The sequence below is a fragment of the Callospermophilus lateralis genome, chromosome 15 (genome assembly GCF_048772815.1).
Source record: "Callospermophilus lateralis isolate mCalLat2 chromosome 15, mCalLat2.hap1, whole genome shotgun sequence".
Taxonomy (NCBI): Eukaryota; Metazoa; Chordata; class Mammalia; order Rodentia; family Sciuridae; genus Callospermophilus; species Callospermophilus lateralis.
Window position 1 is genome coordinate 40,710,033 of NC_135319.1, and position 20,796 is coordinate 40,730,828.

At 32.5% G+C, this 20,796-nt stretch overlaps 1 protein-coding gene across 5 annotated transcripts in view; it reads right to left on the reverse strand.

Moving 5' to 3' along the window:
- Herc4 (HECT and RLD domain containing E3 ubiquitin protein ligase 4) overlaps nucleotides 1-20,796 on the reverse strand; it is a 183,922-nt gene that overhangs the window by 147,575 nt on the left and 15,551 nt on the right. For all 5 annotated transcript variants that reach the window (XM_076834176.1, XM_076834173.1, XM_076834174.1 and 2 more), the window contains exon 4: nucleotides 10,905-11,064. In XM_076834176.1, coding sequence (XP_076690291.1) covers nucleotides 10,905-11,064 — 160 coding nt within the window. The remainder of the gene's footprint in view (nucleotides 1-10,904; nucleotides 11,065-20,796) is intronic.

Below are 20,796 nucleotides of genomic sequence, written 5' to 3' on the forward strand. Positions count from 1 at the left end.
AATCAAATTGTGAGCAGGAAAAAGGAGAGTTACTCTAATTCCATATTGTTCTATTAGATATATTTTTATTTAGTGGATTTATGTTCTTAACTACAAAGCTTGAGAGTCTGTAGTGCTAAAATTTAGCAGAATCCAACAAATTAGCAGAATCCAACAAATTAGCAGGATCCAATGTAGCTTCATATTTTCAAATGTAACAAAATGTTTTTTTTTTCCAATAGCAAAATTAAACACTGGTAATGCAGAAAGAATTAGGAATGAAAAAACATGGAAATTACAACTATGCCGTTTATTCTTAGTAAACAGTAAACTTACTATTATTATGTGCACTAAACACGTCTTTCATTCATCTGTTCATTATATTTAATATTTTGGGGAAAAAACTATTCCAGTTATCTACTTGAACTTGCAAAACCAAACATTTCAAAATACTACATTCTCATAAAACACTATGCTTTTCTTCTTCACAGCATGTTATTACTAATTACCAGTGTACATAGTATTCATTTAATGTTAATCTCCTCTGCTAAATAATAAGTTCTATAAAGGCCGACTATGTAACTTATATGCATTAGAATCCCTAATACCTACCATAGTGCTAGGCAAATACTATGTAAGGAATGCACTGTTAAAGGATAAATGAATCTGTAAAGTCTCAGAAGCTTTAGTATTAAATCAGTCATAAAGTTTACCCAAAATCTTCTAAATTTGCAAAGTAATTTAAACTCAGTGACCCTCCTTTCCAAAATACTGCCCTATAACACAAATGCTAATTTCTTGAGTACATATTACACAAAGAAATACATTCTACTGTGGCATTACTATGTTGAAGAAAAAAGTATCTCCTTTCATCTTCCAGTAGATTATTAAACACTAACAACAGAGATAGGGATCTGCTTTGTTTCCTCAGCTTTCAGAAATTAAAAAAAAATTATTCTGAATGGTAACAATTTACTACATTGTTTTCCCAAGTTCCATTTTTTCACAGATAACAAATTAGAAAATACTTAATCACAACAGAATGTTATAGAATTCATCACAAGTAACCTTTTCATATTTTTAATATGAAGATGAAAACCAAAACCATAATGACCATATTAATGTCAATAAATAAAGATGTAAAATGAGATATGAAAAATTCAAAATGTGCAGAGGAATGGAGTCAAGTGTAGTATTTTTTAGTAGTGGTTTTTTGTTTTGTTGTTTTTAATCTTACAATCTTGTTAAGGTGCTATTATTTCAGCATAGTTGCTATATCAAAAGATTTTTTTTGTAAGCCTTATGGTATCCACAAAAATCTGCAGAGACAAACACGATTAATAAGGAATCAAAACATACTACCAGAGTAAATGACAAAATCACAAAGGAAAACTGTAAAAGTAAGAAAGCAAAAAAAAAAAAAAAGAAGAAGAACTACAGTAACACCAGAAAACAAATTACAATATGGTTGTACTAAGATCTTGCCACCTATCAATAACTACCTTCACTGTCAATGATAAAAAAATTCTCCAATTAAAAGATACAAAGTGTTTGAATGGATTTTTTAAAAAAAAGGAAAAAATAAAACCCAATTAAATGTTTGTTAAAAAAAAAAAACAAAAAAAACAACTTTACCTCAGAGGACACACATACAATTAAAGTAAGGGAATATAGTAAGGTATTACACAAATTAAATCCAGAAGGAGCAGCAGCCATAATCCTATCAGATAAAAACAGACTTTAAATCAAAAGCAATAGAGGCAAAGAAAGTCACTGTACAATGATAAAGGTGTCAACTCATCAAGAGGAAATGATTCTAAATACATATATGCATAATATAGGGGCACTAAATGTAAATCAAGTATTAAAAGGGAAAGACAGACTCCAATAAAATAATAGTAAGGGACTTTATTATCCTACACAATGGATATCTCATTCAGACAAAAAGTCAACAGAGAAAGAGCAGAATTAAATTGCACCACAGACCAAATGGACCAGACCTAAAAGACTTCTACAGGACATTCCAAACAACACATGCAGAATACATTCTTCTTATCACTAGGTGGAACAGCTTCCAGAGCAGATTATATAATAGGCTATAAAACAGGTCTCAATTTTTTTTTTCAAAACCGAAATCAAGCTAAGCAAGGTAGCATACACCTGTAATCCCAGCAGCTCAAGAGGCTGAGACAGGAAGACTGCAAGGTCAAAGCTACCTCAGAAACTTAGCAAGGGCCTAAACAACTTAGTGAGACCCTGTCTCTAAATAAAATGCAAAAGAGGGCTGGGGATGTGACTCAGTGGTTAAGTGCCCTTGGGTTCAATCCCTGGTACCAAAAACAAACACAAACAAACAAAAACCTAGAAATCAATAACATGAAAAACTTTAAAAACTCAAACAAGTAAAAATAAATCTCAACATTATGTACAATTATAATGCACTGAAAAACATGTATGAAGTAAAATAATTTGGAAACTATATAAACACACAGAAATTAAGGAACTTTTGGGGGGGGGATGCAACATGGGGGATTGAATCCGGGGCCCTGCACATACTAGGCAAGCACTCTACCACTGAACTATATTCCCAGTGCACAAGTTTATTCTTGAACAACAAGAAAGAAATCAAAAACCTCTTCAAACAAATGAAAATCAAAACACAACATGTCAAAATCTATGTAAGACAATAAAAACAGTACTAACAGGGGAGTTTTTAAGCAATCAACATCTATATTTAAAAAGCAGAAGAACTAAAAAAACCCATCATTGCATCTTACAGATTAAGAACAAGAGGGGTTAAAACAAAAAAGCTGGGCCAGGGTTGTAGCTCTGTGGTGAACTGCTTGCCTAGCATGTGTGAGGCACTAGGTTCAATCATCAACACCAAATAAAAATAAATAAGATAAAGGTACTGTGTCCATCTAAAATTAAAAAAAAAAAAAAAAAAAAAGGCTGAGCAGAGATAATGAAAAAAAAATGAAGAATTGGTTTTTTGAAAAAAACAAAGCTAACAAACCCTTAGTCAAAATAACAAAGAAAAGACAAATCTTTAAAAAAAAGGAGACATTACAACTGAGGGGCTCAAAAGAGATTATTATGAATGACTCTTCACCACAAAATTCGATAACTAGCAGAAAAGGACAAATTCCTGGATACAAACAGCTTACCAAGATTAAACCATGAAGACAGAAAACCTGAACAGATCAATAACAAGTACTGAGATTGAATCAGTAGGGCTGGAACTCAGTGGTAGAGTGCTTGCCAAGCAGGGGCAGGGCCCTGGGTTCAATCCTTAGCACGCCCAAAAGAAAAGTCTCCCAGAAAAGAAAAGCCAGGAACAGATGGTTTCACTGGTGAGTAAACTACTGCCAATTCTTGTTTTTTTGTTTTTGTTTTTTTATGGCAGTGCTGGGGACTGAACTCAGGGACTAATGCATGCTAGACAGCTCTCTATCACTAAACTACATCCCAACAATTCTTAAATTATTCCAAAAAAATTGAAGAGAAGGGAATTAATCCAAATACACATTACCCTGACACTAAAATCAGACAAGGACACAACAACAACAACAAAAATACTACAGGACAACAACTTTGAGAAGCATAGATGCAAAAATCCTCAATAAAATATTAACTGAAGATAACGGCACATCAAAAAGATTCATCCCAGGGATGCAAGACAGGGTCAACATATTCAATTTGATAAATGTGATATACCACATTAACAGAAAGAAGGACAAAAGCTATATGATCATCTCAATAGATGCAGAGAACTCATTTGATAAAATCCAACATCCCTTGATGATAAAATTGTTAAATCTAAGAGATATGGAAAAAACATACCTCAGTATAATAAAGATCATGTATAAAAAGCTGGGCTCAGGATATAACTAAGTGGTACAGTACTTGCCTTGTATATATATGCACAAGACCCTGTGTTTGATCCACAGCATGGCACCAAAAAACAAAAACAAAAACAAAACTATCATTATACTGAATATAGAAAACCTGAAAGCTTACTAAGAACTCAAAACAAAACAAGGATGCCCTCTTTCACCACTTTTATTCAACATAATACTAGAAATTCTAGCCAGAGCAATCAGGCAAGAGAAATAGAGGCATCCAAATTGGAAAGAAGGAAGTCAATTTGTAACTGTATACGACATAATCTTATGATATAAAGACCTCCAAGGAGTCCAACAAGAAACTATTATAATTAAAGAATTCAGCAAAGTTGCAGGATACAAAATCAACATATAAAAATCAGTAGTGCTAGTTGGGCATGATGGCACACACCTGTAATCCCAGAGACTGGGGAAGCTAAGGCAGAGAATTACAAGTTTGAGGCCAGGCTCAGCAACTTAGCAAGACTCTGTCTCAAAATGAAAAATAAAAAGTAGAAATTGTAAGAGAGCTGGGAAAGTCTCTCAGTGGGAGAGAACCCCTGGGTTCCATCCCTACTACCAGAAAAAAAAAAAAAATTAAAAAATAAAAACAGTAGCACTGCTATACATGCCAACAACAAACTACCTGAAATAGGTATCAAGAAAGCAATTCCATTCCCCGCCCGCCCCACACAAAGTTAAAGACATTTGAATTCATGATTGAGGAAAAAACAAAATATTGTTAAAATCTCCATGCCATTCAAAGTGATCTATGCATTCAGTGCAATCCCTATCAAAATATCAATGACATTCTTCAAAGAACTTAAAAAAAGCTAAAATGTGTATGGAACAACAACAACAACAACAAAAAAAAAAAAAAAAAACAATTGTCAAAGTATATTACAAACAAAGCCATAATAATCCCAATAGCATGTTTCTGACATAAAACAGACACACAGGCCAATGAAGAAGGATAGAAAGCTACAGTCAACATTCAACAAAGGTGCTAAAAATATACATTAAACAAAAAGACTTTTCATTAAATAGGTGCTAAAAAAATTGGACAACCACATGCAAAAGAATGAGACTGACTAGCCCTCTATCTCACCAGTTACGGTGAGGGGAATCAACTCAAAATGAGTTAAAGATTTAACCATAATCCATGCATGTATGATTATATTAAATGAAATCCTCTCTCACAGATAACTATACTACACAAATAAAAACATTTAAGAATACTTAAATATAAAACCCAATATAATATAGTACTATATAAGAAAACATAGAGAAAATGCTTTAGGACACTGGAATGGGAGAAAATATCTGACAAAGGGTTACTACCCAGAACATATAAAACTCAAAGGCAAATAACCTGATTTAAAAACAGGCAATAGATATAAATAGACATTTCTCAAAAGAAGACTTAAAAATGACCACCACTTATGTAAAAAAAATGCTCAACTCACTAATCATCAGGGAAAAGGAAATCAAAACCACAATGAGCCATCACCTCACTCTATTAAGAATGAGTATTGGGGCTGGGGTTGTGGCTCAGTGGCAGCACGCTTGCCTAGCGTGTATGACACATTGGGTTCAATTCTCAGCACCACATACAAAAAATAAAATAAAGGTCCATCAACAACTAAAAAATATTTTTAAAAATGACTATTATTGAAATGACAAGTGCTGACAAGGATGTGGAATAAGGTGAACACTTACACACTGTTGGTATAAATGTAAATTAGTATAGCCATTATGAAAAGCAATAAGGATTTAAAAATTTAAAAAATGAACTATCACATAATCCAACAATCCTACTTCTGGGTATATATCCAAAGGAAATGAAATCATTATCTCTAAGGGTTATCTGTATTACACAACACTACTCACAACAGCCAAGGAAGTGAAATATTCTAAGTGTCCATCAGCTAATGAATAAAGAAAAGGTAGTACATACACACAATGGAATACGATTCAGCTATTAAAAAAAAAAAAAGAGGAAGGAAATCCTGTTATTTGTGACAATATGAATGGAACTGGAGATCATTAATGTTAAATAAAGTAAGCCAGGCATAGAAAGACAAGTACTTCATGATTCACTAATGTGCAATATAAAAAGCTGATTTCATAGAAATTGAGAAGTAGTATGATGGTTACAAACTGGGGAAATTAGAGGAAATAGAAGAATTGGGAAAGGTTGGTCAGTGAGTACATTATAGTTTCAGTGTGTTACTGGATAGTAGAGTAATCATAGAGAGTAACTATATAATGTCTATCTCAAAAAGCTGCACAAGGCCCTAGGTTACAAACCCCAGCACCACACACATACATTAAAAAAAAAAGAAAGAAAGAAAAAAACCTAGAAGGATTTTAATGTTTCTGCCATAAAGAAATGATAAATGTTTGGGGAGAAATGGTTAACCTAATGTACCAAAACACCGCAATACCTCATTAATATGTACAATTTTGTTTCTATGTATTGATTTTAAAAATAAACTTTTAAAAAATTCTTTATCAAGCACAAAAGATATGCTTAATGTTTTCAATTTTCAAAATAAGTTAAATGCACTTAATAGGCAAATAAAATAATAAAATTTATAAATAAGTATAAATGTATACATATGTATGCACACACACAACATGAAAATTCCCAAATAATCATCTCTGAAAAGACATTAAGAACTCAGACTCTAGAGCAAATATTTTATTCTGCTTATAAATTTCAAGTAACTAAAGCTTAGAGCACATCAAACATTTTAAATGATATCACTAAAATAACCTACTGCAAAGAACTGAGTGAATTATTGAATGAATTTTGAAGTGGTTTGAAATTTTAAAGAAAAGATTAAATCTCAGAAATCAGATTTATACATCCTTGTCTTGGGGTATGGGTATTTTTGGATTTATTAAACACATCTGAATTGCCATCTTGGTCCAAAGTAAAATTTTCTTGACAGTTTGCTAAATATGACAATATGCTCTAGCATACTTAATATGTTTAGTACTGCTGTATTCTTCCATTTGTCCAACAGTTGTACAATGGCAATATAGACAGCAACTAAACATTGCTACTAGCTGGGTTTCTAAAGACAAAATTCCAATCACTGCTAACAAAGACTAGTACAAAGTTTTACATTATATTATTAAAATGTTGAAGAAGGCAGACACAGTAATGCACACCTATAATCCTGGCAGCTTGGGAGGCTGAGCCAGGAGGACCGGATAGCACATGCCTATAATCCTAGTGGTTCAGGAGACTGAGACTGATCACAAGTTTAAGGCCAGCCCAAGAAACTTTGTAAGATCTTGTCTCAAATAAAAAGGGTTGGGAATGTCAGAGGTAGAACTCAGGTGGAACGCGGCCCTGCATTCAATCCCTAGTATCAAAAAAGGAAAAAAATAAAAAAAAATTGAGGAACCAAAGCATTAAATATTTTTCCCATAAAACACGGGGGGTGGGGGGTGGGGGGAGAACTGGGGTTGTAGCTCAGTGGTTAGAGAGCTTGCCTAGCATGTGTGAGGAACTGGGTTAGATTCTCAGCACCACACAAAAATGAATAAGTAAAATAAAGGTATTGTCTCCATCTACAAAATTACACAAATGAACAATTTTCTTTTTCCCAGGTAAATAGCAACTTTCCTAGTAATTTTAGGTTTAAGAAAAATCTTAACGTTGGGGCTAGAGAAGGTGTATCTGAGGAACAGAAGAAATATCTGATGCCCTGCGTTCAATTCCCAGATTGTCAAAATATTTTTTTAAACCTTAACACCAACTTTTTTTTCAACTTTAAAAAATTTAGGCTAACAACTAATCTATTTCTACCATTAAGATATACACTGGACTGTGGGAATAGCTCAATGGTAGCTTACCTAGCATACAAAAGGCAGGCTCAATCCCCAGTACTGCCAAAATAAAACAAAAAAAACAATTTTTCCCTTTAATCTAAAGTGTTTCTGAATTTTCAAATATCAAAATCAGGCAAAGATACAAAATATTTAAAAGAGTCAAGAAAATAAAATTTTTGAACAAGATGACAATTTGAACGTTTAATTAGTCCAGAAATAGTTTTATATACTCATGAGAATTATCATTACTATCATTCTGCTATAATTTTTTGCTGAAAGTCTGAGAGGCTGGACTTAAAAGGCCAGCCTCTGCAATTTAATGAGACTGTCTCAAAATAAAATATAAAAAGGACTGGGAATATAGCTCAGTGACAAAGTGCCCCTGGGTTAAATATTTAGTACCCCTCCCCCCCAAAAAAAAAGAAAGAAAGGAAGGTAAAGTTAGATTTAAGCTTTTTTCTATATACAAGTATTATGTTCTCCATTTTTTTTAAAAAAAAAATCTAGCCAGAAATCAAGTCTACAGGGAACTCTATAGATGATATAATTGACTAATTCCACACCTTCCCCAAAAAGTAGTGACTTCAAAACCACACAAAATTATAAGTAGGAAAAAATTAGCCAACTAGTAAGAATTTCAGATGTAACCTATTTATTATTGTCATATTCTTTTAATTTTGAAATGTTGCTTAATTTTGCTTAATTTTCATGTTCTTATCTGCAAGCATGAAAATGGTTTTGGGGGCTGGAAATGTAGCCCAGTGGTAAAGCACTTGACCATCACACATGAGGCCTTGAGAACGATCACCAGCACCAAGCCAAAAAACAAACCAAAATTGTGTCAAGAAAGTAATATCCTGCCAGGTATGGTGGCACACACCTGTAATCCCAGCTTCTCATGAGGCTGAGGCAGCAGGGTAGCAAGTTCAAGGTCAGCTTGGGCAACTTAGTGAGTCACTCTCAAAATTAAAAATAAGGAGGGTAGAGATGTAGCTCAGTAGTACAGGGCTTCCCTAGCATTCCTGAGTCCCTGGATTCAATCCCTGTAGTGGAGGAGGAGGAGAAATAGCTTAATGTGAATCTTCAGTTTTCTGATTGTTCATATGGAAATTTATCAACACTAATTTTTAGAAATCCCCTTATAGATAATGTGCATGAAACTTACAAAACTGGTTTAACATCTGGTACTTAGAAAATAAGTCTTATATCTAAAAAATGATTTGGTACTAAAATTAAAAAGAAAATTTCTGCTAATCTTTTATAAAACATAGAATTAGTGAAAACTATGTATATATGTTCATACAAATCAGATCCAATACATAAAAATTTGAAAACCTGAGAAGGATAAACAGTATAATACCTAAGTTAATACAGATGTTTAACATACAAAGTCAGATATTTAAACAACAACAACAAAAAAAAACTCAGTTCTTTTTCAGGTGGCTCAGTAGTAGAGTCCTTGACTAACATGCATGAGGTCTAGAGTTTGATCTCCAGCACTGCAAAATCAATAGGCAACCTTCAAATAAAATTCTCACACAATAAAACTATCTCCTTTTAATTACCTTTCTTTCTGTTTACTATTTCACCTACACAGTACTGAAATGCCAGAAGTGAACCACAACAAAATGAGGATTACGCAACTGGTAGAGTAAAAATAAGGGAAACTAGAAAGCTCTGCTATGAATCAATTAAGATGATTAACATATAAGTCCTTTTTCATCTGAAAAATACAAATATTTTTTTAAAACTTATCTTAAAAATCCTGTTCTATAAAAATTACTTGGAAGAAGCAATGAAAGCAGTAAAGGGTAGGTTAAATTTAAGGTCACTGTTTCTACGGTTGCTCTATATTATCTAGTCAATAACCATCTAATTAAAAATTACCATTTTCTGAAAGAAGTCAAAACTAAACTGTCTGAAGAAATTTAATTTACTCAGTTTAAGGAAAAATATTTTTCTCCCAACAGCACCATCATTAAGGGACATCATAAGCAAACTGGGAATTACGTTATTTAGTTGTTATTGCAGAAGAAACAACAGGAACCAAATTTTAGGAGTTTTGCAGGATTTGGTTATATGTTGACTAAGGAAAACATACGAATATGATGTATCCAAATGTCTCAATGGATAGTTCAATAATAGAACAAACATTAAATTTCAAACTGCAAATTACTGTTCTGAAATATATCTTCTCCTGTGTTCTACTTTACCCTAGTAGTTGCAACCTTTTTTTTTTTTTGGATGCACTGGGGATTGAACCTACTAGGCTAGTGCTTTACCACTGAGCTACACCCCCAGTCCTATCACAAAATTTTCCTTAAATCAAAACAAACCTTATCAATGTCAAAAACAGAACACATAAATGTGTGCAAAAAAAAAATTTTTTTATTACCTAGAATAAATCTAAAAATAGTTATAAGAATATCTTGGGGTTCCCTGGAGTTCTTTTGTCCCTAAAACTATTACCACCAGGAAGAAAGAACAAAAGGGTTTAAAGAGACCAGAATTTGTATAATATAAAAATCTAAGTATCTTAAGAAATAAATACTTCATTTAAAATCTTTATATTTTTATCTAGATTTGTTTATGCTCAGTTTTTAATATTAAAAAAATGATTATGTCCTATACAATTCTGTAAGACTATAATACTGATCAGGCATCATTTTTAAATTGTGAAATAATTCTGCAATTCTACATTAATAATATAAATTAAACTGTGATCACTGTTAAGTAAAACAAAAAAGTGGAAAGCAAATTCTTTTTATAATAAGCATGTTTAGACTGCCATAGTTAATAAAAACCACACTGAAAAAAAGAGTATCGTGAACCAACTGATATTTAGTAAATATTTCAACAGCTGGGATATTCAAGACAGTATATTTAGCTTAAATCAGTCCATGCTACTAAGATAAAAGTTATTTTAAAGTAGGAATTCCCTGTCCCTTTTCTTTATGAACATAAAATCTGTTGAATGTGAGGAATATAAGAATATATTTTAAAAAGTAGCTGATCAATAAATAGTTCAACCCAAGTGTGTCAACTCAAATTTAATTTACCTAGAAAATTCTTAAAGGATTCAAAGGAAAGAAATAATTAGATGACAATGCTTACATGCTCACAGTAAGCAGAATGATTTAAATAAACAAACACATTTTAAAAGATTAAGGACCTCTTTGTGGTCACCTTTGTTACCTGGGTACTCTGATACATTCCTCTGATCCTAGTAGGCCAAGTTGTCCATCAGAATCGAGACCCCAAGCATACACCTGGCCCTTGTCATTAAGTGCTAAAGTATGAGCTTCTCCACATGAAACAGCTACGATATTTTGGGCATCCAGGGCAACAACCTGCTCTACAGAACAGAAGTCAAGAAGAGAGACGTTACATTCTAATTTTGAACTTCCAATGATAATATATTCAATCTTCATTTTACATTTAAAAAAAGCTAAGGTAATGTTTAAATACACACTAAAAATAATCAGTTATTTTGAAAAATCTAACAAATTCATGCTCCATGTGTAATAATTGTTGTGGTAAAATACAGATAATTTTCTGAGTGGATACATAATGTCAAGAAGAGTTCACAAAGATTCTCTCATAATGTACACTCTATTCAAAACCATTATCAATAAAAGAAGGGTCCAGGTTAAAAAAAAAAGAATCATTTAAACAACTTGGCTGTTTGACTTTAACAATAAAACCATAATTGACCCACACATACCATACAGACACTGCAGTGAAGTGATTCTGAAATTAATGTTATATGAACTGGTAATTTTTGAATGAAAAATAACTTCTTTACATATGTCATTAAAAAAAAAAAAATGCATCTGTTGGATATGCTGAGTAAAGAACAGAAAGGCAACATGACCATAACTGATAGGTTCTTTTGTGGACTGCCATTTTAACATCAACAAATATGAAACTCCATATGTGGTTAAAATGTGTTCAAGTTTTAAGCCAGAAATTCATTTAAAATACTGGACTTCAACAGACTGTAAAGGAGACAGCCACTGACATTATCAGTATGGAAATTGTTTCTCTAGTTTCCTTGAGATGTGCAATGTTTGTGAGTGTTTCACTAGTACCATTAAAAACTTGGGGTTTTTAAAAATACCATTTAAATTAATATTTTTTAGTTTAGTAAGAAATTTATAATTACTGACTTCAGTAAACTAAAAGCCTAGTGTCAAAGTGATTAAAACTGGATCAATTAGGGTTTCTTGGCACATTTTAGCTCCATTTACAAATGTAGCAATTCAATAATGGAAAAAACTGCAACAGGAGGTTCACATTCTTTCATGTAGAGAAATTCAAATTGTTTCTAGATTACTACATCTAGATTTCTAGATGTAGTGAGAGGTTAGCCCTAGATATCTCCTCTAAGAAACTACACAACTCTATAATGATTTATTATTGTAGTTACTTACCTTAAAGTATTGAGTTAATAACTGAAAGCTTACACTTAATCTCATTTTTGTATGTAATCTAAATGTTTTTATAAAATTACATTGTAGAAACACAAAAAAGGAAAAAAAGATATAAAACACTGTTTTCCCTACCACCACCACCACAAAAAAAAAAAAAAAAAAAGAAGAAAGAAAAAGGACTTGGATCTGCTTCCATCAAAACACTCCTACAAATCTAATTATGAATAAAAAAGTGAAACTTAGAAAAGATCTTATGTCTCACAAAGGTTCCCAAAATAAATCAATTTCTCTCCAGAACAACCCTAAAAGGAAGTAGCAAAAAAAAAAAAGACAGGTAAAACTAATGTTCATCAATAACAAAGTAAGAGTACTTAAATTAGATAGCAATGGTTATAAAATCAAAGTCCAGGAAACAAAGAACAATCATTTATATCAAATATTAACATTGTTATTAACATTGTTCAGACACTAGATACACAAAAATGAATAAAACAGTTCTGATCCTCAAGGAGTTTACAATTTGTGCATAAACAGGTGAAATAAGGATGTAATTAATGGTAAGACAGAAAAAAGACAATAGGAACAACAGATACTTATGTTATCCTTAAAAACATTAGGAAGACTTTTGGAAGACAATAATTCTTAAGATAGATCATTAGCTGAAGAGATTCCCATGTATCCAATTTGAGGGAATTAAAATTACTTGTTATAGCAAAACTAAATATAAAAGCAAAGTTGAGAACCAGATTTAAAAAATCAGGGAAAAAATGTTCCTCATCTGGGCAAAACTAACCTCCACAATTTTTAAAGACTTCTGAGAGGCAAAAAAAAAAAAAAAAAGATTCATAATTTACATCAGTGGCTATAAGATGTGAACTGAATGAAAGTTCTCAGAAAAATAGAAACAGCACTTAATCATATCAAAGTTGTTCAACTTCACTAATGAAAGAAATATACATTCAAACTACACTGAAAAGTCAAAAATATACTTTTCTATATGGGCTAACCATCAATAAAGTTTTATCAACAGAATGAGGTAAGTCCCAGAGCAGAGGAAAATATTTACAAAGACAGTTGATAAAGGATTTATCCAAAACATACACAGAATTTTTGAAATTCAACAGTTAAGAATACAAACCAACTCAATTACAAAATAGCAAAAGATTCAGACAGGTATCTATCTCACCAAGGAAGATGTACAGATGGCAAGTAGGCATAAGATCAGATGGCACAATACTGGATGCCATCTGGGCATTGCAAATTAAAACAAGAAGATACAAATTACACACCTATTAGAATGGCCAAAATCTATAACACTGACAACACCAAATGCTGGCAAGGATATGAAACAACTTGAGTTCTCTCATTGGTGGGGGCCAATCTCAACAATTTAGTGAGACCCTTAGCAACTAGGCAAGCTCTTGTCTCAATATAAGAAATAAAAGGGTTGGGGATATAGCTCAGTGTAATTGGAAGATAATTTGGTGGATTCTTACAAACTATAATCAAATACATGATCCAGTATTCCAACAATCGAATTCTTTGGTACTTAACTATGTCCACACATGGATGTTTATAGCAGCTTTAATCATAATTTCTGAGACTTGGAAGCATACAAGCACGACCTTCACTAGTTAAATGGATAACAAAATTGGTACAGCCTGAAAATAGAATATTATTCAATGCTAAAAACGAATGGGCTATCAAGACACAAAAAGACATGTAAGAAACTTAAAATACATATTGCTAAGTGAAAGAAACTAATCTGAAAAGACCACATACTATGAGATTCCAAATAGATGACATTCTGGAAAAGGCAAAACTATGGAGACAGTAAAAAGACTGACTGCCAAAGTTTGGGCAAGGAAGGGATGAACAGGTAGAGCCCTGAGTATTTTTAGGGCAGTCAAAACTATTCCTCATGATACTGCATTGGTGGATACACACCATTATATGCTTGTTAAAACCCTTAGAATAAGTCACACAAAGAGTAAACTAAAGGTAAACTATGGAATTTAGTGATAACAACATGTTGATGTAGGTTTATTGATTTTAACAAATGCACATTGTGATGCACAATATCAATGGTGAAGAGGTAATCCATGTATGGGTTTGGGCATAGGGGTAATGAGAACATTCAATGTTGCTGTGAACCTAAAATTGCTATAAAATAAGGCCTATTAAAAAAAAGAAGAAGAACCACATACCTAGGTACCCGTTTTCACTTCTGGAAAAGGCACAGTTGCATACTGTTAGTGGGAGTACAAAATAGAACAACTTCTATGAAGAAAACAGCCATGGCATTATCTAACAAAACAGGAGTTTTCCCTTTCCACCTACCAATTCCATGTTCAGGAATTTATCCTACAGATACACTGAACATGAGTGTGTGCGAATGCATGTGAATACACTGCCTATTCAAAACAATTTAATTTAATTTTCAACACTATATAAGAGTAAAAGCCTAAAAATTTTCTAAATATCCGTAAAAGGATTCCTTGTACACATTGAATAGTATACTGGTAGGGTATACTAAAGTAATGCAAACTTTACTTTGCATTCTGATATGGAAAGCTCTCCCAGGGTATATTAACAAGATAGGGGTGGCAGGATGTCAAAAGAGAATACACAATTTGCCTTTTTTTTTTTTTTTTAATAAGGTAAGGGGGAATAAGAATATATATTTGCTTATGTCTACATGAAGAAACTTTGGAAACACAAATTAAAAAATTAACAAAGACAGTTCTATAAAGGATACAGGCAGAGGGGAAATTTTAACAGTCAAATGCAAAAGCTTCTCAATATATATTGCTTTGATCTGAACCTGTGAATATACTGCCTATTCAAAACAATTTAATTTTAAAAACATTTGGGCTATGGGTATAAACTCAGTGGTAGAGCACTTCCATAGCATGTGTGAGGCTCTAGGTTTGAGCTCTAACACTCAAAAATTAAATTAAAATTTTAAAATACTTTTTAAAATTAGAGCCTTAGAGAAATACTTAAAACAATGTATTAAAAATCAATATTTCCACTTTTGAACTGTTCTGAGCTCAGTGTCCTTTTCTGCATACTAAAAAAGCCTAAACAATTTTTGTTCTTCCAGAATTCTAGCCCCATTAAATTACTGTTACCAACTTTGAAAACAGATAACTGCTTCAGAAATTCAAAAACTAGGAAAAGAAATAAGATTAGAAGAATTAAAAGGTATCCATATTGGAAAGGAAGAAGTTAAACATCTTTATTTGCAGATGATTTGATTCTACATGTAGAAAATCCCCCCAAAATCATACAAAAAAAACAAACAAAAAACAAAACAAAACAAAAAACCCAAAACCCCCATTAAGACATAATAAATGATCCAGTCCAGTTGAAGGATACAAAAATCAACATACAAAAATCAGCACCATTTCTATACAAAAATAATGACCTAAGTCAGGCTCAGTGGTACATGCCTGCAATCCCAGCAACTTGGAAGACAAAGGCAGAAGTATCACAAGTTTGAGGCCAGCCCTAGCAACTTAGTGAGGCCCTAGGCAATTTATCAAGCACCTATCTCAAAATAAAAAGGGCTAGAAAAGTAGCTTAGTAAGCGAAGCACACCTGGGCTCAATCCCTAGTACTAAAAAAAAAATTTTTTTTAAATGATAATGACCTAGCTGAATAATGAAGACAGGCATGGTGGTGCCTGCCTATAATTCCAGCAACTTGGGAGGCTAAGGCAGGAGGATCGCAAGTTCAAAGCCAGGCTCAGCAACTTAGCAGGGCCCTGTCTCAAAATAAAAAATAAAAAGGTCTGGGGATATGGTTCAGTGGTTAAGCACCCCTGGGTTCAATCCCCAATACTCGCCCCCCCCCCCAAAGTGACCTAGTTGAAAAAGAAATCAAGAAAACAATCCCATTTATGGTAGCATAAAAATTATTAATAAAATGCCAAAGAATTTAACCAAGGAGTAAAAAAAAAAAGTCCATTGAAATATAAAACACTGATTAAAAAAAAAAATGAATATAGAAAAAATAAACAGAAAAATATCCCATATTAATAGAAAAGAATGCCCATACTATCAAAAGAAATCCCTAACCAAAATCCAGTGGCATTCTTTACAGAAATAGAAGAAACAACCTTAAAATTCATATGAAGACATACTCATAAATATCAAAAACAAAGAGTCAAAATAATACTGAAAAAGAAAAAACAAAGTTGGTAGCATCACACTTTCTGATTTAAAATTACATTACAAATCAGGCACTGTGGTGCACACCTGTAATCCCAACTACTTGGAGAATAAGACTTGAGGATCACAAGTGTGAGGCCAGGCTCTGCAATTTGGCCATCAGTGGTAACATGCTTACCTAGCATGCACAAGGCCCTGAGTCCAATTCCCAGCACCGTAAAATAAGTAAATGGATAAAGAAATAAATAAAAATGAGTATTTTATTCTGAAAACAATAATAATGAACAAAAGTGGGCCGAATGTTCTAATAATGAACAAAAGTGGGCCGAATAAGTGGATGCTGATCCATAAATGGGGGAGGGGGATATGGGAAAAATGGAGGAACTTTGTGCAAAAGGGAGAGAGTGGGCATGGGAGCAGGAAAGATGGTGGAATGAGATGAACATCATTACCCTAGGTACTTGTATGACTGAAAATATGGTGTAACACTATATCATGTACAACCAAAAAAATGAAAAGCTGTGCTGCAATTGTGTACAATGAATCAAAATGCATTCTGTTATATAGACCTAATTAATTAATTAAAAGGGGGTGTGGAGGGCTGTAGCTCAGTAGTAAAGTGCCCATGGGTTCAAACCTAACACCCGGGGAAAAATTGTTACAAAACTATAGTAATCAAAACAGTATGGTTCTGGCATAGAAACATAAACTTACTGAACAGAGAACCCATAAATAAATCCAAACATACACAGTCAACCAATTCTTAACAAGGCCACCAAGAAGACCTAATGGAACAGATATCTCTGATAAATGGTGGAGGGAAAACTGGATTTCCACATGTAAAAGAATAAAATTGGAGCCTTATCTTATACCACACAGAAAAACCAAGTCAAAATGGTGTAAGAGATATAAGTACTGAAACCATAAAACTCCTAAAAGAGCTGGGCACGGTAGCATACGCCTGTAATCCTAGCAGCTTGGGAGGCTGGGGTAAGAGGATTGCAAGTTCAAAGTCAGCCTCAGCAAAAACGAAGTGCTAAGCTATTTTATTTAGAGACAGTGAGACCCTGTCTCTAAATAAAATACAAAACAGGACTGGTGATGCGGCTCAGTGGTCGACTATCCCTGAGTCCAACCCCTCTAACCCTCTAAAAAAAAAACTCCCAGAAGAGAAAAATTCCTTGATATTGAATTTGACATCATACCAAAAATTCATACTACAGAAACAAATATAAGTAAATGAGACTATATCTAATTGTAAAACTTCTGCACTGCAAAGGATACAATCAAAAACATGGACTGGGAGAAATAATTGCAAATCACATATCTGATAGACAGTTAAGATCACAATTTTATAAAGAACTCTTACAACTCAAAAGCAGAAAAACCAATAACCTGACTAAAAATGGGAAAAGTACTTGAACAGATATTTCTCCAAAGATGACACAAAAATGGCTAACAGATATAATGAAAAGGTGTTGAAGATGACTAATCATACAGGAAATGCAATTAAAATCACTCCGAAACATCCCCTCACTCCTGTACAGGTGGATATTATTAAAAAAAAAAAAAAAAAAAAAAATGAGGCTGGGGTTGTAGCTCAGTGGTAGAGCACTTGCTTTGCATGTGTGAGGCACTGGCTATAATTCTCAGCACCACATACAAATAAATAAAATAAAGGTCCATCAACAATTAAAAAATATTTTTGAAAAATAAAATAACAAATGTTGGCAAGGGTGTGAAGAAAAGCGCATTCTATTTATTGTCGGTAGGAATATATATGGTACGAGCATTATGGAAAACAATAAGAAGGTTGCTGAAGAAATTTTAAAAATGTACCTATTGTATGATCTAGAAATACCTCTTCTTTGAAAATACCCAAAAGAGATGAAATCACCTCATAAAGATATCTACACCCTCATGTTCATTGCAGCATTATTCACAATAATCAACATGATATGGAAAAATCCTAAATGCCTACTGACAAGCAGATTTTTAAAAATACGACACACACTCACATACACTCATACACACACACACACACACACACACACACACACACACAATGAATATTATTTGACCTCAAAAAAAAAACAGAGCTTAAAACACAAGAGAATGAAAGAGATTACCATGGAAGAGGTAGATAGGGAGATGTAGGTTAAAGGATGTAACAGCAGATAGGTAGGAAGAAGAAAGTCTAGAGATTATATGTACCAAATAAGGACTAAAGGTAATAAAATTCTATTATATTAAGGATTTTTGTTAAGTGGATTTTTAACTTCTCTTTGTCATACACAAAAAGTAACTATGTGAGATAGGTAGGTTAATTTCTATATAGATAGATAGATACTCTATGTAACTCAAAATATCATGTTGTAAACTTCAAATATACACAATAAAATCTGAAAAAAATTAAGAGGAAATCAAGCCAAAGTTTTCTAAAAACATAATCAGTTCATTAAACAGGGACTATCTGGTAGAAAACTACAGTTAACAAGTCTGACCCAAGTCCATAGTTAATCTTAACTTAGTGTATCAATGAATTTCATGAAGTCCTAGGGTTTTTTTGGTTGTTTGTTTTGTTTTTTAATTAAAAACAAAAAAAAAGAAAAAAAAAAAACAGCTCAGTGGTATAGCACTTGCCTAACGTGTTAAGCTCTGGGTTGAATCCCCAGCACAGCAAGGGAAAAAAAAAAAGAAGGAAAAGAAATTATCTTGATGGGCTACAGGTAGAACACTTGCACAAAGAAAGGAGGAGGGACTCTAAACTCCAACAAAGTATGAACAATAATCAAAGATATTGTTGATTCTATATTCAAATTATCGGGATATAGGAAACATTATTGCTATGAATAGTAACAAACAACCATCTTGATAACTACAACACTAAAAGTCAAAAGAATATACTTTGTTAAATACCTATATTATGTTTTTTTGTTTTGCTTTGTTTTGTTTTGGTTTGGTTTTTTTGAGATGTTCAGAGCTTAATTCTGTCAGACAGTAAGTTTCAAAATCTTATCCTACCGTGCCTCAATAGTTGCTAAAAATAGATGTCCTCTTCCTTTCTCTCTGAACAACTCAAAACTCCAAATGGAGCAATGTAAAGTGCACTTAAGAGTCACATCTAAAAATTTTAACTTTTAAGGTTCACAAGATACCATCATGAAATTTGAAGTATTACTAAATTCCATTTTTTTAAAAAAAGATGTTACACACAGTCTTATTTTCTATAGATATAAAAGGAGTATAGTCAGATTTATTTTCCCTTGAAGAATCATATTGTTAATTTTATTTCAAAAACAAATTAGCAAAAGATATTTCACTGAATACACAAATTTTTCTGTTACTGAAAAGGAAAAAAAATATTGTTTAAGTGAGATGAAGTAAAAATTATTTGACACATTTGAAAGAACCTCTAATATCCAGCTTATAATGACCATAAGCTATACTGCAAAACAAATTCAGAATTAAAGAAAAACTAAAATCTCAAAAATTAAATGAAAACTTCTGTTCTCTGAAATTACCAATAGTTACCAAAAGGAATTTGGAATGGCATGACCCATACCCAAAATATAAATTTCCTTATAAAATTTAAAGTTAGGGGAGAATGGTATGGTTCAGTGGTAGAGCACTTGCCTAGCATGCACAAGGCATGATCCCCAGCACCACAAAAAATATTTTAATTTAAAGTTAATTTAAAATAACTTACATATGTTAGTTTACAAGCAAAAATTTTTAAAAAAACCTTATATGGAGAAACATCTGAATTATGAAATTCACAACTGATATATTCACAAGTTCAAACCCCTATTACATATTCTATTTGCAAAAGACAGTTAACATACATATAGATTATATGCTAGTACTGTACTAAAGACTAATAATTTAATCCTCATAATACCATGAGTGTGCCCCATGCCTAATTCACAGAAAAACACAGTTATAAACATTTCCCTATTTACTGACCTGATAGTCTTTTGCTAATATGCAAATATAACAAGATTATGTTTTAATAACTTGTTTTCACAATATGCTTATTTTATAATACATAGGTCGTTGTTATTTTTTCTTTTAAGTACTTATAAGCGTGACTAGGTAGTATAAAGGAGATGGTATTTTAACTGAGAAATTTCAAGAGACAGAAATGAAAATATGCCATAAGAAAGACTAACTTGGAATAATAAGAAGGGTAAATTGGAGCAGGGAAATCAGAACTGTTGCCACAGTTTTTGCATAGACTACAAATGATGTAAGTAGAATGAAAACAAAGAATATTAGACAGAGATAGGGCCCAATAGTTCAACTAGCTCGAATTCAGAGTTAACCATTTGCAAAAATAATAAAGACAAAAGAGTTACTAAGAAAATAGGTGACAACATTTTAGCAATTGATTTAATGTTTGAGTTATAGGCAAAGAAGCAGACCACAAAGTGAATCTAAGGTTTAAACCTAGGTGAGTTCAAGAAGCACTAACAAAAA